The following is a 24,315-nucleotide window of genomic DNA, read 5'->3' as shown; positions in this document are numbered from 1 at the left end:
ACCAGACGGGCTGCGGCATTCTGGATGAGTTGTAGGGGTTTAATGGCACAGGCAGGGAGCCCAGCCAACAGCGAGTTGCAGTAATCCAGACGGGAGATGACAAGTGCCTGGATTAGGACCTGCGCCGCTTCCTGTGTGAGGCAGGGTCGTACTCTGCGAATGTTGTAGAGCATGAACCTACAGGATCGGGTCACCGCCTTGATGTTAGTGGAGAACGACAGGGTGTTGTCCAGGATCACGCCAAGGTTCTTAGCACTCTGGGAGGAGGACACAAGGGAGTTGTCAACCGTGATGGCGAGATCATGGAACGGGCAGTCCTTCCCCGGGAGGAAGAGCAGCTCCGTCTTGCCGAGGTTCAGCTTGAGCTGGTGATCCGTCATCCACACTGATATGTCTGACAGACATGCAGAGATGCGATTCGCCGCCTGGTTATCAGAAGGGGGGAAAGGAGAAGATTAATTGTGTGTCGTCTGCATAGCAATGATAGGAGAGACCATGTGAGGATATGACAGAGCCAAGTGACTTGGTGTATAGCGAGAATAGGAGAGGGCCTAGAACAGAGCCCTGGGGGACACCAGTGGTGAGAGCGCATGGTGCGGAGACAGATTCTCGCCACGCCACCTGGTAGGAGCGACCTGTCAGGTAGGACGCAATCCAAGCGTGGGCCGCGCCGGAGATGCCCAACTCGGAGAGGGTGGAGAGGAGGATCTGATGGTTCACAGTATCAAAGGCAGCAGATAGGTCTAGAAGTATGAGAGCAGAGGAGAGAGAGTTAGCTTTAGCAGTGCGGAGAGCCTCCGTGACACAGAGAAGAGCAGTCTCAGTTGAATGCCCAGTCTTGAAACCTGACTGATTAGGATCAAGAAAGTCATTCTGAGAGAGATAGCAGGAGAGCTGGCCAAGGACGGCACGTTCAAGAGTTTTGGAGAGAAAAGAAAGAAGGGATACTGGTCTGTAGTTGTTGACATCGGAGGGATCGAGTGTAGGTTTTTTCAGAAGGGGTGCAACTCTCGCTCTCTTGAAGACGGAAGGGACGTAGCCAGCGGTCAAGGATGAGTTGATGAGCGAGGTGAGGAAGGGGAGAAGGTCTCCGGAAATGGTCTGGAGAAGAGAGGAGGGGATAGGGTCAAGTGGGCAGGTTTTTGGGCGGCCGGCCGTCACAAGACGCGAGATTTCATCTGGAGAGAGAGGGGAGAAAGAGGTCAAAGCACAGGGTAGGGCAGTGTGAGCAGGACCAGCGGTGTCGTTTGACTTAGCAAACGAGGATCGGATATCGTCAACCTTCTTTTCAAAATCTTCAAACTTTCTCTGTAAAGATAACTTCCAGCAACGTTTTATAAGGTCTACAGTTGGTTTCTGTCTTTCCGTTGTCAGTATGATTTTTCAGGGTTATGTTCAGTCTCCCCTAAAAGCTGGGTCCATTTCATGTAACATCCATGATGCTTCTGATTTGCTTTATATCTCCAACATGCCAATATTTTGGGGGGGTTGACCCCCCCCCCCCCTCCCCCCCAAGGGGTACTACAGACACACACGTCAACAACGCCATTTATATCCTGTTGGTCCATTCTGTGAGACGTTGAAGTTGTGATTTTATTTTGTTTAGTACTCCATGACATTCCCCTGTACCAGAGTGGTGGCTGGATCAGAGATGTTGCCAGGGTATATGCTAAATGGGATACTTGCGACAACCTTGACCCTGACCTTTACCCCTAACCATTCCCTAAACTTAACCATAACCTTAACCTAACCCTAACCTTTACCTTAAATTTCAATTTCAATGGGGTGACGTCAGAGTTGGGTCGTCCTAAGCATCCCACATATCATTTACTCTGTTGCCAGGGCCTGTATCCAGGAACTTGGCTACTCTTTGCCAGGAACTTTATCATGGAGAGAATGACATTCAGAGCCATGAGTTCACAGCCCAGTGCCAAATCAACTCCTAAGCCCTACTCCCTTGTAAAGATCTAAGAAGATTTGACTGTAAACAATCTGGTAATAGCACCATCTTGCCCTCCACCTTGCTACGTGGATGTTTCACCATATTACTTATACCAATCAAATCCTCTCAGATCTCCACAGGTGCGTAGAGTCTAGGAGTCTGTTTGGGATTGGTCCCACCTGTCATGTTACCCTAGTCATGTCCTGGTCCAGTTCACATCTCCTTCACCACTACTTCACTACACCTGACCCAGAAGTTGGAAGACTGTTTTCACTTTGTGTTTGGAACTAAACAGGATGTATTCTGCCTTGTCTAAACGCAGAGTCATTTAACTGACTGGCAATGAATACTGTAATGTGAACTAATACAAAACTGTGGTATATAGAGGCCTACACAATAACTGTCGATACACAATAACTGTCTATACACAATAACTGTCAATGCACAATAACTGTCAATGCACAATAACTGTCTATACACAATAACTGTCAATGCACAATAACTGTCAATGCACAATAACTGTCTATACACAATAACTGTCTATACACAATAACTGTCTACACACAATAACTGTCTACACACAATAACTGTCTACACACAATAACTGTCTACACACAATAACTGTCTACACACAATAACTGTCTAATTTTGGGGCGGCAGGTAGCCTAGTGGTTAGAGCGTTGGACTAGTAACCGAAAGGTTCCTGGATCTAATCCCCGAGCTGACAAGGTAAAAATATGTTGTTCTGCCCCTGAACAAGGCAGTTAACCCTCTGTTCCTAGGCCGTCATTGTAAATAAGAATTTGTTCTTAACTGAATTGCGTAGTTACATGAAATAGTCAATAACTGTCTATACAGTAACTGTCTATGAATGAATGAACTGTCTATACACTAACTGTCTATGAATGAATGAACTGTCTATACACAATAACTAACTATACAGTAACTGTCTATGAATGAATGAACTGTCTATACACTAACTGTCTATGAATGAATGAACTCTCTATACACAATAACTAACTATACAGTAACTGTCTATGAATGAATGAACTGTCTATACACTGTCTATGAATGAATGAACTGTCTATACACAATAACTAACTATACAGTAACTGTCTATGAATGAATGAACTGTCTATACACTAACTGTCTATGAATGAATGAACTCTCTATACACTAACTGTCTATGAATGAATGAACTCTCTATACACAATAACTAACTATACAGTAACTGTGTATGAATGAATGAACTCTCTATACACAATAACTAACTATACAGTAACTGTCTATGAATGAATGAACTCTCTATACACAATAACTGTCTATACAGTAGCTGTCTATGAATGAATGAACTGTTTATGACCCATTTCCTGTAGACAGTTGTCTCAGTCATGGGAGTAGCCTACCACTAATCACACATTAACCATCATAGAGGATTAAAAACCACCAGAAAGTCAATAGAACTACATTTACATTTTAGTCATTTAACAGACGCTCTTATCCAGTGCGACTTACAGTAGTGAATGCATACATTTCATACTTTTTTTTTCTTCTCCGTACTGGTCCCCCGTGGGAATCGAACCCACAACCCTGGCGATTTCAAAAACGCTTTACGGCGAAAGCATACAATGCGATTATCTGAGGACAGCGCCCCTCGTAAAAAAGCATACAATCATTTACCAGCCAAGTAGAGGAGTCACGAAAGTCAGAAATAGCGATCAAATTAATCACTTACCTTTGATGATCTTCATATGGTTGCACTCACAAGACTCCCAGTTACACAGTAAATGTTTGTTTTGTTCAATAAAGTCCCTCTTTATGTCCCAAAAACTCAGTTTTGTTGGCGCGTTTGGTTCAGTAATCCACTGGCTCCAAAGCGGTCACAACAGGCAGACGAATACATCCTAAAAGTACCGGTAAAGTTTGTCGAAACATGTCAAACAATGTTTATAATTAATCCTCAGGTTGTTTATTGTGTTTATAATCAATAATATTTCAACCGGACAATAACGTTTTCAATAGAAAGGAAAAATAACAAACGACACTCTCACAGGAGTGCGCCCAAATCAGGTCTGCATACTTCCTCTGTCCTCTGACCAAAATGGCTTTTTACTTGTCGTTTTTCTAAATAAAAGCATGAAACCATGTCTAAAGACTGTTGACATCTAGTGGAATCCATAGGAACTGCAATCTGATTCCTAACCCATTGGATTCTCTATAGGCATTGAGTTGAAAAACAGCCACATGAAAATAATTCCACTTCCTGGATGGATTTTTCTCAGGTTTTCACCTGCCATATCAGTTCTGTTATACTCACAGACATTATTTTAACAGTTTTGGAAACTTTAGAGTGTTTTCTATCCAATACTACCAATTATATGTATGTCCTAGCTCCTGGGCCTGAGTAACAGGCAGTTTACTTTGGGCATACTTTTAATCCGGAGGTGAAAATACTGCCCCCTACCCAAGAGAGGTTAATGTTGACAGAGCATGTGGACATGAGCAGGCATAGAAGTGGGCAAACTGGAAAGTGCCCATTTGGGAATGTCTGATTTCTAATTGGCTTAACCTGTTGGGGGTAGGGGGCAGTATTTACACGGCCGGATAAAAAAACGTACCCGATTTAATCTGGTTATTACTACTGCCCAGAAACTAGAATATGCATATAATTACTGTTTGAATGGTGTCTGTGAGTATAACAGAACTCATATGGCAGGCAAAAACCTGAGAAGATTCCTTACAGGAAGTGCCCTCTCTGACCATTCCTTGAGCTTCTTGACTCTGTTTATTGAAGACTGAGGATCTTTGCTGTAACGTGACACTTCCTACGGCTCCCATAGGCTCTCAGAAGGCGGGAAAAAGCTGAATGATGTAATTTCAGCCCCAGGCTGAAACACATTAGCGCATTAGCTAGGATATGCATATTATTAAAACACTCTGAATTTTCTAAATCTGTTTGAATGGTGTCTGTAAGTATAACAAAACTCATATAGCAGGCAAAACCCTGAGAGAAATACAAGCAGGAAATGAGAATTTTGTGGCTGTACTATTTTCGAGTCATTGCTAATAGATCACACAGTGACAAAGGATTCATTTCGCACTTCCTACGGCTTCCACTAGATGTCAACGATCTTTATAAAGTTTTTTGAAGCGTCTATGATGAACAGAGACCGAATGAGAAGGAAGAGAAGTTGACGTCCCTGGGATGTCGTCACTTCATTATTGCGCGCACCTTCGCGTTCATGTGAGGCGAGACATTTTTCAAAACGTTTTTCAAGACACAGGAGAGGTCGGGTTGAAATATTATTGATGTTTCACGTTAAAAATGGCCCTAAAGATTGATGCTAAACAACGTTTGACATGTGTGAACGAACGTAAATCGATTTTTTTTTAAACTTTTCGTCGTGACTTTTCCCCCCCGCCCTACATTTTGAGGAGCCTACTGAACGCGCTAACAACATGGAACAACTTGGAGTTATTTGGACATAAATTATGAACTTTATCGAAAGAAACCACATTTGTTGTGGACCTGGGATTCCTGGAAGTGCCTTCTGATGAAGATAATCAAAGGTAAGGGATTTTTTACAATAGTATTATTGATATTAGATGGTTACAAGATGGTGCTAACCTGTATATCCTAGCCTATTGTTCTTAGCATAGCATCCCGTTTATTGCAAAGTGTGATTTCCCAGTAAAGTTATTTTGAAATCTGGCAATGCGGTAGCATTTACGAGATGTTAATCTATAATTCTTTGAATGACAATATTATAATTTACCAATGTTTTCAAATAGTAATTTTGTAAATTGTAACGTTGATTCACCGGAAGCATTTGAGGGGAAAAAAATTCTGAATTTCACCGCCACTGTAAAATGCTGTTTTTGGATATAAATATGAACTTGATGGAACAAAAAATGCATGTATTGTATAACATAATGTCCTAGGAGTGTCATCTGATGAAGATTGTCAAAGGTTAGTGCATAATTTTAGCTGGTTTTCTGCTTTTGGTGACGCCTGTCTTTGAATTGACAAAACATTACACACAGCTATTTTCAATGTACTCTCCTAACATAACCTAACTTTATGCTTTCGCCGTAAAGCCTCTTTGAAATCGGACAATGTGGTTGGATTTAGGAGATGTTTATCTTTCAAATGGTGAAAAATAGTTGATTGTTTGAGAAATTGAAATTATTAGATTCTTGCAGTTTTGAATTTCCCGCCATGGTATCTTGTCAATAAATCCCGTTAGCGGGATCAGAGCGCGGGAAGGGGTCCTCTAGAGGTTAAAGCAGCTGTCTCTGTCCGGAGCTCACTGGCACAGGAAACTCTGAGGGCCGGAATAGGTGCAGGAAACTCTGAGGGCCTGTAGGGGCAGGAAACTCTGAGGGCCCAGAATAGGGGCAGGAAACTCTGAGGGCCAGGAATAGGCTAGTTGATACAATGTTGCAAGTTCGTTAGCGACAACTTCTGCCGGACATTCATATATACAGTCGTTGGGCCGCTCCCGGTTGATTGATTTTATACAATGTTGTACTTCACTAGCTCAAGTCAAGACAGAAAGGGAGGCAGACAGACAGACAGGCGGAGTAGAGAGATGAATGAGATTGAAAGAACCTGCATTTTCATCAGAATATTTTCTGTTTTTATTTGTCGGCTTTATGTATTTTTACTTAGTTGACGATGGAAGTTTTAAGCCTACTGCTACGTTGGCCTAGGCTATCTCTTAGTTCCATATACTCATTTCATTATCTGCCAATGTAGCCTGGTCTCATAGACTAGACGTAACATAGTAAATGTAAATCCGGGACACTGAAATTAGTATGATATGTTACATTTGGTATGGTTACATAAGACAGATGGATACTTAAGAGGGTGGGTGGTTGGTTGGTTGGTTGGTGTGGACAGGTGGGTATAAACTCTAACGTTGTGAGTTCGAATCTCATCATGGACAATTTTTGCATTTTAGATAATTAGCAACTTTTCAACTACTTACTACTTTTTAGCTACTTTGCAACTACTTAGCATGTTAGCTAATCCTTCCCCTAACCTTAACCCTTTTAGCTAATCCCTCCCCTAGCCAGCTCGCTAACATTAGCCACCTAGCCACACAGCTAGAATTCGTAACATATCATACGCTCTGCAAATTCGTAACATATAGTACATTTTGCAAATACTTAACGGTTTTATACGTTTTGCAAATTCCTAACATATAATACGAATTGTAGTTCGTAACAAATAATTCGAAATGGGTGATGGACATCTACAAATTAATATGTACAATAAGAAACTTAACTGTTCCATATCATACTAAATTGGAGTGTTTGCAGAGTTACGTACAGAATAATACGAAATGCTCTGATACCAGGTTGGCTAATGGCTCCTGGTGAATCAACGTGTCCATACGGGACGGTCTGCTGCTCTCATGTTAATGATTGTTTTACAATTATCAATTTAATTACGATTTGTATTATTATTAATCACGTGACAGTGATTTTGAGAAATGAAAACGTTATTATTGAAAGGGAAACTGTTCCATGAAAAATGAAAAACACAACTGGCACGTAGATGGGTAGAAATGGTAGGATAAATTGTAAGCTTCCCCAAATTTGAACCTCACAAACTTGAACCTCACGGGCTGCCTAGGAATATACTGTTGTGAACAGAGTGCACATTTCTTTGTACTGCATAATTACTGTGTGTGTGTGTGTTAACGAGAGGGGCGGTGTATTGCTAAGATTCTGCTTATTAAAAGTGAACACAAATGGACGGCTATGTGATCCATCGTGGAGAAATGTGCCCACCTTGATCCAATACCAGCAGGTGGAACGCACCACTCTCTGGGCTGCACCCAGTACTATGTGGATTGCTAGTACACCTACCAGTGGAGGCTGCTGAGGGGAGGACGACTCATAATAATGGCTGGAACGGAGCCACTAGTTCTGCTCCATCCATTACCACGAGCCTGTCCTATTACCACTTGACTCCACCACAAGGGGGAGAGAATAGAAGATGGAGAGAGAGAGGGACGAGAGGGAGAGCGAGAGGGGAGAGGGACGAGAGGGAAAGAGATAGGGGAAGAGGGAGAGAGAGGGACGAGCGAGAGAGAGAGAGAGACCCGACTTAACTCAAACTAAACTGTCTATCGTACAGTGGAGCGTGTGTCCGACTCCAAACCCCCCACAGCTGAATAGAATATCATGAGCCCACTGCTATCAAAACAGAGCTGAGGGCTCTCTATATGTATTCATTAGGGATCCCCATTAGCTGCTGCCAAGGCAACAGCTACTCTTCCTGGGATCCAAACACATTAAAGCACTTACATTACATATAAAACAAGAGTTAAAACAGTACATCATATAACATTATTACACCACTACATATCTACAATACAGAATGTACCGTACAAAATGTATAATATTGCCATACAACAATATTACAATGTATGCGTGTGTCTGTACTTTTGTGTGTGTGTCTCTTCTGTTCCATAAGGTGTTTTTTTTATCTGTTTTTTAAATCTAATTTTACGGCTTGCATCAGTTACTTGATGTTGAATAGAGTTCCATGTAGTCATGGCTCTATGTAGTACTGTGTGCCTCCCATAGCCTGTTCTGGACTTGGAGACTGTGAAGAGACCTCTGGTGGCATGTCTTGTGGGGTATGTATGGGTGTCTGAGCTGTGTGCTAGTAGTTTAAACAGACAGCTCGGTGCATTCAGCATGTCAACACTTCTCACAAAAACAAGTAATGTTAGTTCTCCGTGGACTTTTAAGGGCCGGCCGTGCTGCCCTGTTCTGAGCCTAAGTCCCTCTTTGTGGCATTCAGAATGTGCCCTATATATAAATATCCCATGTTTTGTTCTTCCCCCTACCCAAATCTCATGATCATTTACATCAATAATGCAACAGAAAAATACTTTAATCATTTTTATTGGAACACAAATTGTTAGTCAACATCTCACCACCAGGTGGTGCTACAGCACCTTCAGCACTCGTATTTCCCACGGCTACATTTACAATGACGGGTTATGGAGAGAGAAGGAGAGAGAGAGTCGGACAGTGAGAGAGGGTGGGGAGGGAGAGAGAGCGGGGAAGAGAGAGAGCATCAGACAGAGAGAGAGAGAGAGTGTGGAGGAGAGGTGGGGGAGGGAGAGAGAGAGGGGACAAGAGAGAGAGAGGAGAAGAGGTAGGGGAGGGAGAGGGAGAGAGAGAGAAGAGAGTGGAGGAGAGGTGGGGGGAGGGAGGGAGAGAGAGAGGGTGGAGGAGAGGTAGGGGAGAGAGAGAGAGGGTGGAGGAGAGGTAGGGGGGAGAGAGAGAGAGTGGAGGAGTGGTAGGGGGAGGAAGAGAGAGAGAGGGTGGAGGAGAGGTAGGGGTAGGGAGAGAGAGAGGGTGGAGGAGAGGTAGGGGTAGGGCGAGAGAGAGAGGGTGGAGGAGAGGTAGGGGGGAGGAGAGAGAGAGAAGAGAGAGAGGGTGGAGGAGAGGTAGGGGGGAGGAGAGAGAGAGAAGAGAGAGAGGGGTGGAGGAGAGGTAGGGGAGGGAGAGAGAGAGAAGAGAGAGAGGGGTGGAGGAGAGGTAGGGGAGGGAGAGAGAGAGAGAGAGAGGGTGGAGGAGAGGTAGGGGGGAAGGAGAGAGAGAGAGGGTGGAGGAGAGGTAGGGGGAGGGAGAGAGAGGAGAGAGAGAGAGGGTGGAGGAGAGGTAGGGGGGAAGGAGAGAGAGAGAAGAGAGAGAGGGGGTGGAGGAGAGGTAGGGGGAGGGAGAGAGAGAGAGGGTGGAGGAGAGGTAGGGGGGAGGGAGAGAGAGAGAGGGTGGAGGAGAGGTAGGGGGAGAGAGAGGGTGGAGGAGAGGTAGGGGGGAGGGAGAGAGTGAGAGGGTGGAGGAGTTGTAGGGGGAGGGAGAGAGGGTGGAGGAGAGGTAGGGGGGAGCGAGAGAGGGTGGAGGAGAGGTAGGGGAGGGAGAGAGGGTGGAGGAGAGGTAGGGGGAGGGAGAGAGGGTGGAGGAGAGGTAGGGGGAGGGAGAGAGGGTGGAGGAGAGGTAGGGGGGGAGGGAGAGAGGGTGGAGGAGAGGTAGGGGAGTGAGAGAGGGTGGAGGAGAGGTAGGGGGAGGGAGAGAGAGAGAAGAGAGAGAGTGGGTGGAGGAGAGGTAGGGGAGTGAGAGAGGGTGGAGGCGAGGTAGGGGGAAGGAGAGAGAGAGAAGAGAGAGAGTGGGTGGAGGAGAGGTAGGGGAGGGAGAGAGGGTGGAGGAGAGGTAGGGGGAGGGAGAGAGGCTTCTAGGAATGCCCTCTTTATTTTATTACTTATTGTTAATGCCATCTTTGGTGTGCTTTCATGTACTTGTCAATGCAGAAGCAACTTTTTCCTCACTCCTATCGAGAAAATAATTGTATTAAGTCATACCAATGTTTACAGTACGTAAAGTTGAAAATGCATTCTGTTATTACTAAATAATGTGATACAGTAGGTATTTTAAAATTGTACTATTTTTTTTAACATTTGAATTTAAAAAATGTAATATTTAATCAGCTTTCTTGAAGGGGATTATAACGCAAGAGGGAGGGAATCTGATTTCATTGGTCATCAACTCAAGGCTCAGTCATTTCATTCAGGGTAAGTGTAGTTAGCCATGAGTTAGCCTGCCTCGAAACAGGTTAGTTCTGAAGAACTCGTTGCCATAGACATTTACCTGGCTTAAAGGTGTATGACCGGTTATCCTGAGTTGAACTCAGAGTTGACCAAAGTTACCTCGCTAACTTCTCAAACCAGCTTTGTAGGATACCCCTCAGTTGTCCTTACAGGATAGTAAAACAAGGAACATTCTGACAAGTGGGGACATTTCGACAGACTCCACAAGGAAAAGGCTTTTTTTGGGCTTAGGGGTTAGATTTACAATCAGGGTTAGAATTTGAGTTAGGGGTTATGTTTAGGGTTATTATTTTGAATGGGGATCAGTTGTTTGGTCTCCACAAGGATATTAAAACGTGTGTGTGTGGTAAGAAGACATCTACAGTAGGTTCTTTGTAACAACGATTTAATTGTGGCTAAAATTACAGATATACCCAAAAAACACACCGACACACCCATACAGACCCCCACCCAGCCATACAGACCCTGACCCACACAGACCCCACCCAGCCATACAGACCCCACCCAGCCATACAGACCCCCACAGTCAAGTACAACAATGCATGCTTACATTCAGAACTCTGCTCATAGAAGGACATAAAAATCATACATCCTAAAAATACACAATTGCTTAGAATTCTTTTTCATTTAATAAAAAGTATTTTTTTTTAAATAAACTAAACCCAACCGATTGTCGAAGTAAAAGTGCAAAAGAATAGAATAAAACAAATATATTGAATGCAGACATTGTTTTGACAATTTGTTGAAGACAGCTGAGTGTCTGGTGTAGGGGGGAACCTGAAAGGGCTTATAAGGGGTTATAAGTCATATTCTTCAAGAATCAATGGCTAATCACTAATTTAAAAGTAAAAAAATAAATAATTTGATGTACCTTAGATCTGTGGCTAAGGACAACCTCTACCATGGCAGAACTGTACAGTACATTACTGTATTCTGATCCTAGATCTTTGCCTAAGGACCTCTACCATGGCAGAACTGTACAGTACATTACTGTATTCTAATCCTAGATCTGTGCCTAAGGACCTCTACCAATTTATTCATGATATTATAATATTATCTATTGTAACGGCCTTCACCCAACACCTAGCGACCTCGTCAGGAGGTTGTGTTCTCTTGGCGTAACAACTAAGGTGTTGGGTTCACAGTCGCTGGACCCGGGTTCTGTTGTTCAGAAGTAAACAAACCTTCCTGTGTCCAGGAAAACGCCCGTAGGGTATCACATTTTCTTTAACCTTTCAAACAAATTTCCAGGTTTTCCCCAAAATCCCGATTGGAGAATTCCAGATTTCCTGCTTATTTCCTCCTGATTCCGGGAATCTTTCAACTGGGATTTCTGAAAAAACCTGTTGATGAACGCTGCATAGAGGTCAGAGGTCAGAGGCATCATGCCCATGGGGGACACAGGGGCATAACCAGTTTGTTAACTATCTTAGCTGGTCTGCCTGCTGGCAAGGTTGGTAGACTTTGGGAAAGCAAGCAATAACTAAATGTACTGAATGTAGAGAAGCATTTTAGTTTCTTTAAACAATAATCACCAGTCAGGAGGGTACAGACAGCTCAAGAGGTAAAGATATGCAGAAAATATATATCTATTTTACATAGAATTAAGCATAATGGTTATGGCTCTAGATTGCAGGAAAAAGCTTTTTCAGGTGTTTGAAAAATTCAAAATGATTCAACTAGCCCCCTTCTGGACCACCCATCAGCCGTCCTCTCATACTCTGTGTCCATTCAGATTGTTGGGGTGCATGAAGGCCCTGATAGAGGTTGCTATGGTAACACTTCATAATAACTATCACGAATAAGCATTTTAACAAACCATTTATGGACTATTCAAATATATATATATTTGTAAGCCTTTATAAACATTTTATAAGAATGTGTAAGCCTTACAAGCCTTCCATTGCATTAACATTCAAACAACATTTGAAATAATTGTTATAAGTATTAATAAATATGTATAATAATTTAAAAAGGCCTATTCTTGAGAGTTAATATGAAGTATTAGTGACTGCAGAAATTATACACATTTACAGTATAACAGTCCATTAGGTCACAACTAACACATTTCTTCACATATCTTAGGTTTTTCTAAATCCTTCTGGATTTATTTGTGTAGAAAAGTCGTCCTATCTTGTGCTCTTGGTAATAAATATTACTATAAATCTACCACATTCATGTAAAGGAAGAAAGCTTATGTTTATGATTGTGGTTTCATCTGTCTATTTGACGACATGGTGTAAAAAAAATTGGGGTGGCAGCGTAGCCTAGTGGTTAGAGCGTTGGACAAATAACCGCAAGGTTCAAGTCCCTGAGCTGACAAGGTACAAATCTGGCTTTCTGCCCCTGAACAAGGCAGTTAACCCACTGTTCCTAGGCCCTCATTGAAAATAAGAATTTGTTTTTAACTAACTTGCCTAGTTAAATAAAGGTAAAATAGTACTCTTCATTTGTGGCTGTAAAAATGACATAAAGAGGATATCACTTCTGATTGGATGACATTAAGATCATATGGATTCCTATTGGAAGATCGTATGGATTCCTATTGGATGACAGGAAGATCATATGGTCCTTCTTTCTTTTCTGTCTGTAAGATGCTCTGCATATGAACATCTGCTTAATGACTGAAATGTAAATGTTATGTCGGTGAAAATGAAACTACTGTGACATCATTGCATCATTGTCACTTCCTACTCCCTCTTATCCTATTGGATGACATAAAGAGGATATGGATTCCTATTGGATGACAACGATTATATGGATTCCTATTGGATGGCATGAAGATCATATAACTTCTGATTGGATGACATAAAGACCATATGGATTCCTATTGGATGACATGAAGATCATATAAATTCTGATTGGATGACATAAAGATCATATGGATTCCTATTGGGTGACATGTAGATCATATAACTTCTGATTGGATAACCTAATGCTTGATAAGACAGTGGTTAACATCAAGGATAATATGAAGTGTCTAATCAGGGGTGGAATTTAAGGATTCCGGGACACTGACCAGCCAGGCTAGTAAGGTACATTTTCTGCTGACCAGCCGGGCTAGTAAGGTACATTTTCTGCTGACCAGCCGGGCTAGTAAGGTACATTTTCTGCTGACCAGCCGGGCTAGTAAGGTACATTTTCTGCTGACCAGCCGGGCTAGTAAGGTACATTTTCTGCTGACCAGCCGGGCTAGTAAGGTACATTTTCTGCTGACCAGCCGGGCTAGTAAGGTACATTTTCTGCTGACCAGCCGGGCTAGTAAGGTACATTTTCTGCTGACCAGCCGGGCTAGTAAGGTACATTTTCTGCTGACCAGCCGGGCTAGTAAGGTACATTTTCTGCTGACCAGCCGGGCTAGTAAGGTACATTTTCTGCTGACCAGCCGGGCTAGTAAGGTACATTTTCTGCTGACCAGCCGGGCTAGTAAGGTACATTTTCTGCTGACCAGCCGGGCTAGTAAGGTACATTTTCTGCTGACCAGCCGGGCTAGTAAGGTACATTTTCTGCTGACCAGCCGGGCTAGTAAGGTACATTTTCTGCTGACCAGCCGGGCTAGTACACGCTTAGAAAAAGGGGCTCTCCACATAGAAGCACCTTTTTGGTTCCAGGTAGAACCCTCTGTGGAAAGGTATCTAGATGGAATCCAAAAAGGTTCTACCTGGAACAAAAAAAGGTTTCTACCTGGAACAAAAAAAGGTTTCTACCTGGAACAAAAAAAGGTTTCTACCTGGAACAAAAAAAGGTTTCTACCTGGAACCAAAAAAGGGTTATTCAAAGGGTTCTCCTACAGGGACAGCCGAAGAACCATTTTAGGTTCTAGATAGGGCACATGTTTACTAACCCGCCGGGCTAGTAGGGCACATTTTCTACTGACCAGGCCTGAAAAGGGAGGGGGAGTAAAGAGGTGCATTGTAGGAGTTTGGTGATGTCATCATATCTGCAACTCTCCTGTGTTTTGGGCACCCCTTGACCCCTAGGACACACAATGGAACAAGGACAGAGGTTAACATTCTCTCTCTCTGTCTCGCTCTCTCTCTGTCTGTGTGTGTGTGTGTGTGTGTGTGTGTGTGTGTGTGTGTGTGTGTGTGTGTGTGTGTGTGTGTGTGTGTACCTGGGATTGGCTGGAGGAAGGGTTGGTAGTGCTGAACTCTGAGTATCTCTTCTTCTGTGGTGTGCAGATACAGGACAGGAACTTGCCATACTCCTCTCTCACCTGATGGAGGCAGCAGAGCACAGTGTTACACACACACACACACACACACACACACACACACACACACACACACACACACACACACACCATACCATACCATACCATACCGTTTTGTTCAGTAGGCAGTGCATGATGAACAGCAGAGCTCCCTGTAGAGAGTTGAGGATAGTGAAGAGATATGTCATGACCACTGTCCCCTCCTCTTGGAACTGGAACACTCCAAATATCCACATAGTACCCAACACACACAGCTGGGCCACTGCTGTCACTGTGAACACCCTGGAGAGAGAGAGGGAGGAGGAGGGGGGAGGAGGGGAGGAAGGAGGGAGAGGGGAGGAGGGGGAGGGAGGAGAGAAGAGGAGGATAAGGGGAGGAAGGGAGGGAGGGGGGATGGGAGGGGAGGAGGGGGGAGAAAGATAGTTTTATTTCACAAATAAAATCTGAATCGCATTAATTCATTCATTCACACACCAAGGATTTTGGGCTGTCCTAACATTCCCTTTATTTCTCCATTCACCTCTCTCTCTCTCTCTCTCTCTCTCTCTCTCTCATTCCTCTCTCTCTCTCTCCGTCTCTCTCTCCATTCCTGTCTCTGTCTCTCTCTCCATTCCTCTCTCTGTCAATTCAATTCAATTCAAGTGGCTTTATTGGCATGGGAAACATATGTTCACATTGCCAAAGCAAGTGAAGTAGATAATATACAAAAGTGAAATAAACAATAAAAATGAACAGTAAGCATTAAACTCACAGAAGTTCCAAAAGAATAAAGACATTTTAATTGTCATATTATGTCTATATACAGTGTTTTAACTATGTGCAAATAGTTAAAGTATAAAAGGGGAAATAAATAAACAGAAATATAGGTCGCAAATCTTGCTGCTGTGATGGCACACTGTGGGAGTTTATCAAAATCGGGTTTGTTTTAAAATTCTTTGTGTATCTGTGTAATCTGAGGGAAATATGTGTCTCTTATATGGTCATTCATTGGGCAGGAGGTTAGGAAGTGCAGCTCAGTTTCCACCTCATTTTGTGGGCCGTGTGCACATAGCCTGTCTTCTCTTGAGAGCCCGGTCTGCCTACGGCGGCCTTTCTCAATAGCAAGGCTATGCTCACTGAGTCTGTACATAGTCAAAGCTTTCCTTAAGTTTTGGTCAGTCACAGTGGTCAGGTATTTTGTCACTGTATACTCTCTGTTGAGGGCCAAATAGCATCCTAGTTTGCTCAGTTGTTTTGTAAATTCTTTCCAATGTGTCTAGTAATTATCTTTTCTCATGATTTGGTTGAGTCTAATTGTGTTGCTGTCCTGGGGCTCTGTGGTGTGTTTGTGAACAGAGCTCCAGGACCAGCTTGCTTAGGGCACTCTTCTCCAGGTTCATCTCTCTGTAGGTGATGGCTTTGTTAAGGAAGGTTTGGGAATCGCTTCCTTTTAGGTGGTTGTAGAATTTAATTTTGATAATTAGTGGGTATTGGGTTAATTCTGCTCTGCATGCTTTGGTGTTTGTCCCATTTTGTGAATTCTTGGTTGGTGAGCAGACCCCAGACCTCACAACCATAAAGGGCAATGGGTTGTTTAACTGATTCAAGTATTATTAGCCAAATTGTATGTTCATTTTGATGGCATAGAATGCCCTTCTTATTTTTTTAACCTTTATTTAACTAGGCAAGTCAGTTAAGAACAAATTCTTATTTTCAATGACAGCCTAGGAACAGTGCCTTGTTCAGGGGCAGAACGACAGATTTGTACCTTGTCAATTCAGGGATTTGAACTTGCAAACTTTCGGTTACTAGTCCAACGCACTAACCACTAGGCTACGCTGCCTTGTCTCCCAGATCGTTCACAGCTTTGTGGAAGTTCTCTCTCTGTCTCTCTCTGTCTCTCTCTGTCTCTCTGTCTCTCTGTGTCTCTGTGTCTCTGTGTCTCTGTGTCTCTGTGTCTCTCTGTCTCTCTGTCTCTCTCTCTCTCTCTCTCTCTGTCTCTCTCTGTCTCTCTCTGTCTCTCTCTGTCTCTCTGTCTCTCTGTCTCTCTCTCTCTCTCTCTCTCTCTCTCTCTCTCTCTCTGGAGTGCATGCTGGGAGTGAGTCGAGAAGCAGGAGCAATTGTGGGAGCGACTTTTTACCCTATCGGGTTTCAGTGTGTATATCAATATATATATTGATTAGTTGAGTTGTTTTAAGGGTATATTGTCTCACTAAGCATGTATAGGGGTGGTGGGATCGTTGAGGTTGGTTCTCTCCAGGGCATAACCAGCGGGAGGGCTGGTTGTAATGGCCTCTCGTGGAGATGTCTGAAAAACTAAGTCGGCGGCATGGGGTGAAGATTCCCACTGCAGACAGGTTGTCCGGTGGAAGAATGTAGTTTAGCAGTGGGCGCTATCATTGGGTACGATACCATAAAATCAGCCTCAAGGATGAATAGCGCTGTAGTAATATTCTTCGATTCTATTGAAAAGTTGAAAATGATAGTTGAGAGTGGTGTTGTGTTGCAGGAGAAACAGACGTCGGTGTTCCCTCTTATGAATCTGGCGAAGAAAGTTATACTTTCTAACGTTGCCCCCTTTTGTTAGAGAAGTGTTGGAGCGAGAGTTATCTCGTCATGGAGAACTTGTTCCTACAATAAAAAAATGACATTTTTGGCCGAAAATCCGCTTTGCTGAAACATGTCGTGTCTCATAGGAGACAAGGGCATATGATTTTAAAAAAGGACACTGACGAATCTGAATCAGTGAAATGCTTTGGGTGTGGAAGAGAGGGGCATTTGGTGCGTAATTGTCCAGAGAATGAGCGTGCAGAGCCTGGGAGCAGCTCTAGCGCTGGTGAAGCTAACGCACCACTGAGAAGGGATGAACAGGCTAAGGGTTCAGGAGAAGGGAGAAGGTGGGAAGATGTGGTGGGATAAATAGGAAAGGAGAGCAATGTGGCTACGGAGGAAGTTGTGGTAGAGCAGGGAAAAGAGGGTGGGGGGCAGTAGGTGAGACTGCGATGGAGGTCGCTGAGGAGGTGCTGGAGAATGAAATGGGAGTTCAAGAGAAGAGTGAAACAACTGAAAATGAAGCAGCTGTTTTCAAAGTACCGTGGAGGAAGAGGAAGAATTTAAGTGGTGGTGAAGGTTCTAATTCTAAGAGGAAAGTAGAGATGATAGATCAGTTGAGGATAAACAGGTTGTAGAAATGATAAATCAGTTGAGGATCAACAGGTTGTACAGATTGATAAATCAATTGAGGATAAACAGGTTGTAGAGATGATAAATCAGTTGAGGATAAACGGGTTGTAGAGATGGAGTTTTCTTCTGGGGATGAGAAGCGAGTGAGGCTTCTGATGCGTCACAACAAAATAGCGAGAGAATTTGGGTGGAAGGGAGGTATGGGATTGAAAAGGTACGTCAATATCTGAATTTGACACAAGGGAAGAAATATCTGCAGGATTATAATGTAACAGATTTTGTTCCCCTGAAAGTGTTGTTTATTGAATCGTCAAAGTTACTGATGTCAAAAATAACGGGTGGAGGTTTGACAAGCCCTGAAATTGCTAGACTCAAGGGGTGGCAGGTAGTCTAGTGGGGTAAATTGATGTAAATTCTTAAGGAAATAAAAGAGTCTTAACTCTGTTTCTTACTCTGTATTTTTTTCAGCCATGAGCAGTTTTAAGATTTCTTCTTCAAAAGTAAATGGTGCAAGAGACAGGAAAAAAAGAGTGGTAGTGTATGAGTTAATAAAGGGAAAGGGAAGTGACATAAGTTTTCTACAAGAAACACATAATAATATGGAAAATGAAGTTATGTGGCAACAGGAGTGGGGGGGCAGTGGTGTGTAGTCATAAAAACTCAAAAAGTGGGGGTGTGGCCATCCTGTTCTCAAAAGGTTTTTTGCCTTTGTCATATGAGGTTGAAGAGGTAGTTGAGGGGAGGTTATTAAAAGTTAGAGTGAGATATGAAAACATCACTATGTGTTTATTAAATGTATATGCCCCAGTGGTGGCAGTTGAGAGGGTATGTTTTTTAGAGACATTATCAAATACCATTGAGAAATGTAATGCTGAGGATGATTCATTTCTTGTTGGGGATTTTAACTGTACTGTCAGTGATTTAGATAGAAATCACAAAGAACCTCATATAGCTTTTAAACAAAATAATTAACGCCTTATTGTAACACATGAACTATGTGATATTTGGCAGAGTCAAAATGGAGGCACGAGACAGTATACATGGGCTAATGTGAGAGAGAACACCATCTCTCTAGCCAGGTTAGCCAGCATCTCTCTAGCCAGGTTAGCCAGCATCTCTCTAGCCAGGTTAGCCAGCATCTCTCTATCCAGGTTAGCCAGCATCTCTCTAGTCAGCATCAATCTCAGGTCTGTAAATCAAGTGTGATGACCCCAGTGGGATTTTCTGATCATTGTTTAGTAACAGAGGTGGTGTACATTAACGCTGTAAAACCTAAAAGTGCATACTGGCATTTTTATACTGGCATTTTAATGTTTTAGTTTTTTCTGGGAGAGGTGGAGGACTGAAGAGGACCGTTTTTTATCTCTTCAACAGTGGTGGGATATAGGGGAAATCCAGATTCAACAATTCTGTAATCAATACACCATGAATGTCCCCAGAGATATCAGCAGATCAATGAACGCCAAAGAGTCTGAAATAGTGGAACTTGGCAGACCTGCTGGGTATCAGAGCACAGGGGACATTGGTGAGAAGAACGTTTCAGGGAATCTCTGAAATGGATGCCTCATCCACATTTTGTCTTTGGTTTAGAGAAAAAGAATGGACAAAGAAGAATTATGCATTGCCTCAAATCAGCTGTTAGACAGGAGCTCGCTAGCCCAAGTGAAATTAGATAGAGGGCAGTAGAGTTCTATGCTGAGCTCTACAAGTGTGAGTATAAAGAGGATAAAACAGTGGCACAGCAGTTCCTTGATGGGCTCCCACAGGCGGCTGCAGAAGCTCAGGTTGAACTAGAGCAACCATCGTCTTTGCAGGAGCTATACACTGCATTAAAAGGCATGGAAAGTGGAAGGGCACTGATGGGCTTCCTGTTGACTTTTTTAAAGTCTCTTTGGGCTATGTTGGGAGAGGATTGGCTAGCTGTAGTTAACGATGGTTTGGCCGGAGGGTTACTACCGCTAAGCTGCAGAAGGACTGTCCTCACCCTACTGCCCAAAAAGGGTGACCCTATGGAGGTGAAGAACTGGAGGCCGGTGGCCTTAATGTGCACTGATTATAAGATCCTGTCCAAGGCTTTGTCCAACAGGCTGAGGGAGGTGATGGTGCAAATCATACACACAGACCAGTCCCACTGTGTTCCCGGCAGGCAGATAAGAGATAACATTTCCCTGATTTTGAATTTTTTGGACGTCTCTAGGGCTATTGGGTTGGATGCTGGTCTAATTTCAATTGATCAGGAAAAGGCATTTGACCGAGTTGAACATCAATACCTATGGCACACGTTTGAGGCTATTAGTTTCAGTTCTGGTTTTATTGCTATGATCAGGGTGATATATGGTGACATTGAAAGTGTATTGAAAGTTAAAGAAGACTTTATTTTTGGTTGATAGTAGTCAGATTTCTAGGGATGGAGTACCTCCGCTTTACAGAGGCCTTCTTAGGGTTTGGAGCGTAATGAAGGTGTCCAGACACACTAAGGCGGAATCAGTGCACTGGCTGTTGGAGGAACCTCTGGTTTATGGGGCAACACTGGATTGTACAACTGAAGCTGTTCCACATTTCTCCAAGATGCTGGTAAAGAGCAAAACCATCAACCTAAGGAAGTTAATGGACATGGCTGGGCCCACATTAATGGATGGAGGACAAGTGGCTGAACATTTGGGGGTGAGGTCGAAAAGGATTGCCGGACAAACACTGGAAAGTTGCAGGATGGCTCTGTCAGCAGAGGAGTGGATTATCATCAAGAGTTACTACAAAAAGGCACCAGATGAAGACGTCTCATTTCCCAGACTAGGGGTGACATCCAATAGGCCAGAGTCAGACAGAAAGGCGATATTACTGGATTTGAGAGGGTTGGAAGAGGTGGGTTTGGATGAGGTGAATGGGAAGGAGTTATTTAGGGGGGGTGTCAAGGTTTTAAATAAAGATACATTGAAAAATAGAAAAGACACTCCTTGGAGGGTAAAACTAGGTCTTGGTGACAAGGTAAAGCCGGCATGGAGAGCATTGTACAAGCCACCGTTACAAAAGGGTACTGGTGATATGCAATGGAGGGTGTTGCATGGCATCATTGCAGTTAATGCTTTTGTATCTGTCATTCATTAAGATGTTGGAGATGGATGTCCTTTTTGTAATATAAGAGAAACAAGTTGTCATTGTTTTATGGAGTGTGAGAGAATAAAGCCTCTTTGTGAAATACGAGAGTCTTTGTTTACAGCCGTAGGGGAGATGTTAATAACACTGTTTTATGGAGTGTGAGAGAATAAAGCCTCTCTGTGAAATACTAGAGTCTTTGTTTACAGCCGTAGGGGAGATTTTCAATAAAACAGTTTTATCTTGGTGTTTCAATACAGTAAGCAGCAGAAAAGAAAATGTAAATTGTTACATTTTATTTTGGGACAAGCACACACACAAACACACACACACCCCTTACTTGATCTTGTGTAGGTTGGAGAGGTCAGGGTTGAGACTAGAGAACTTCTGGGCCAGCCTCCAGACAGTGATGATGAAGAAGAAAGCATTGAGGATGATGATGGTGCACACTGGGCCGAAGAAACTCCAGATGAATCCTCTCTCCAGAGACAACCAACAGCTGACAGAGAAACACAGAGAGACTAACATTGGATTTGGGTTATATACATGTTATATTTCTGTTACGCTGTGTTCATTTTAAGTTAGGTTCAATCAAGGATCTTTCTCTGGAGACAACCAACAGATTATACACAGTGTGGATATTGTTAGAGTAAGGTTATATTAAAGTTGGAATTATGTCATCTGGTGTTATTTACATGTTATAATTATGTTTAATTAAATCTCTCTCCAGAGACAACCAGCAGCTGACTGGTTATTTATATGGGACAGATTTGCTACACTCTGTCACACAAACAACTCTCATTTTCTTTCTCTCTCTCTCGCACACACACACACACACACACACACACACACACACACACACACACACACACACACACACACACACACACACACACACACACACACACACACACACACACACACACACACACACACACACACACACAGAGTTAGAGACTCGGACTCACTGTTGTGTGGTACCGTATCCATCTGGGTAGGTAATAGCAGAGATGATGACTATAGCCAGTGGCAGTCCATATCCCACAGCATACAGGTACAGAGGTCTACAGTAAGAAGAAGAATCACATAGCTTCATAAAATACAGGTACAGAGGTCTACAGTAAGAAGAAGAAACACAGAGCTTCATAAAATACAGGTACAGAGGTCTACAGTAAGAAGAAGAATCACAGAGCTTCATAAAATACAGGTACAGAGGTTTACAGTAAGAAGAAGAATCACAGAGATTCATAAAATACAGGTACAGAGGTCTACAGTAAGAAGAAGAATCACAGAGCTTCATAAAATACAGGTACAGAGGTCTACAGTAAGAAGAAGAATCACAGAGCTTCATAAAATACAGGTACAGAGGTCTACAGTAAGAAGAAGAAACACAGAGCTTCATAAAATACAGGTACAGAGGTCTACAGTAAGAAGAAGAATCACAGAGCTTCATAAAATACAGGTAGAGAGGTTTACAGTAAGAAGAAGAATCACAGAGATTCATAAAATACAGGTACAGAGGTCTACAGTAAGAAGAAGAATCACAGAGCTTCATAAAATACAGGTACAGAGGTCTACAGTAAGAAGAAGAATCACATAGCTTCATAAAATACAGGTAAAGAGGTTTACAGTAAGAAGAAGAATCACATAGCTTCATAAAATACAGGTACAGAGGTCTACAGTAAGAAGAAGAAACACAGAGCTTCATAAAATACAGGTACAGAGGTCTACAGTAAGAAGAAGAATCACAGAGCTTAATAAAATACAGGTACAGAGGTTTACAGTAAGAAGAAGAATCACAGAGGTTCATAAAATAGCAGTTAAAAGAAAAGGTAACACACCAAGGTAGATAATAATAATAGCAAGATAAAATAAAGTTGTAAGACATACACCACCGTTCAACAGTTTGGGGTCACTTAGAAATGTCCTTGTTTTTGAAAGAAAACATCAATTTTATCAGAAATACAGTGTAGACATTGTTAATGTTGTAAATGACTGTTGTAGCTGGAAACGGCTGATTTTTAATGGAATACCTACATAGGCGTACAGAGATCCATTATCAGCAACCATCACTCCTGTATTCCAATGGCACGTTGAGTTAGCTAATCCAAGTTTATCATTTTAAAAGGCTAATTGATCATAAGAAAACCCTTTTGCAATTATGTCAGCACAGCTGAAAACTATTGTTCTGATTAAAGAAGCAATAAAACTGGCCTTCTTTAGACTAGTTGAGTATCTGGAGCATCAGCATTTGTGGGTTCGATTACAGGCTCAAAATGGCCAGAAACAAAGAATTTTCTTATGAAAATTGTCAGTCTATTGTTGTTCTGAGAAATGAAGGCTACAATGTATTTCTGATCAATTTTATGTTATTTTAATGGACCCAAAAATTATTTTTTTCTTTCTAAAAGAAGGACATTTCGAAGTGACCCCAAACTTTTGAACTGTAGTGTATAATGAAAATATATAATAGATTAGAAAATAATATAAATACAGACAGTACGTATCTAAATGAATATAAAATAAATGTATAATACAAATAAATACTAATGTATACTCTAAATATATAATAACACATATTTATTGATAAATATATAAAATAAAATAATAACCTTATGGTTGTGTTGAAGACCAGGACCACCATGAGGTAGAGCTGAACCCCCTCTAACAACATCCAACTGAAGGATCCTAGAAAGAACAGGTGGAGGAGACCGGCTACAACCCTACATCCTCCCTGAGAGAGGAGAGGAGAGGAGAGGAGAGGAGAGGAGAGGAGAGGAGAGGAGAGGAGAGGAGAGGAGAGGAGAGGAGAGGAGAGGAGAGGAGAGGAGAGGAGAGGAGAGGAGAGGAGAGGAGAGGAGAGGAGAGGAGAGGAGAGGAGAGGAGAGGAGAGGAGGACAGGGGGGAGGAGAGGAGAGGGGGGACAGTGGAGAGGAGAGGGGGAGAGGGGGAGGAAAGGACAGGGGGGACAGGGTGGAGGAGAGGAGAGGACAAGGGGGACAGGGTGGAGGAGAGGAGAGGGGGGAGAGGTGGAGAAGGGGTGGAGAGGGGAGGAGGGGAGAGGAGGAGAAGGGGAGGAGGAGAGATGAAAGGGATAAAAGTCAAATTGAATATTAAAAAACTTAGAACTGACTGGATGTAAAAAGGGCTTCTTTTTAGTTATCATCCTGGCTATAGAAGGGGGTACAAGATCCTAGGGGGAGCAACACCAAATCTTCAGTGACAAGGAAAATATTAAAAAGATAAATTGCTATATATACCTTGATCGTAAG

At 42.7% G+C, this 24,315-nt stretch overlaps 1 protein-coding gene across 4 annotated transcripts in view; it reads right to left on the bottom strand.

Annotated features, from left to right (window-relative positions):
• Window positions 1–10,943: 10,943 nt before the first annotated feature.
• Window positions 10,944–24,315, bottom strand: part of LOC106592550 (adhesion G protein-coupled receptor E1) — a 43,550-nt gene continuing 30,178 nt past the window's right edge. For 3 of the 4 annotated variants that reach the window (XM_045690737.1, XM_045690738.1, XM_045690739.1), the window contains 6 exons: window positions 23,656–23,777; window positions 22,012–22,107; window positions 21,384–21,542; window positions 14,899–15,070; window positions 14,690–14,791; window positions 10,944–14,551 (listed from right to left, as the gene is read on the bottom strand). In XM_045690737.1, the coding sequence (XP_045546693.1) occupies window positions 14,510–14,551; window positions 14,690–14,791; window positions 14,899–15,070; window positions 21,384–21,542; window positions 22,012–22,107; window positions 23,656–23,777 (693 nt within the window). In that variant the 3' untranslated portion in view covers window positions 10,944–14,509. The remainder of the gene's footprint in view (window positions 14,552–14,689; window positions 14,792–14,898; window positions 15,071–21,383; window positions 21,543–22,011; window positions 22,108–23,655; window positions 23,778–24,315) is intronic. The other variant, XR_006757875.1, reaches the window with a different exon arrangement.

Source organism: Salmo salar, chromosome ssa12 (assembly GCF_905237065.1).
Source record: "Salmo salar chromosome ssa12, Ssal_v3.1, whole genome shotgun sequence".
Classification (NCBI taxonomy): domain Eukaryota; kingdom Metazoa; phylum Chordata; class Actinopteri; order Salmoniformes; family Salmonidae; genus Salmo; species Salmo salar.
This window is presented reverse-complemented; position numbering and strand designations above follow the sequence as displayed.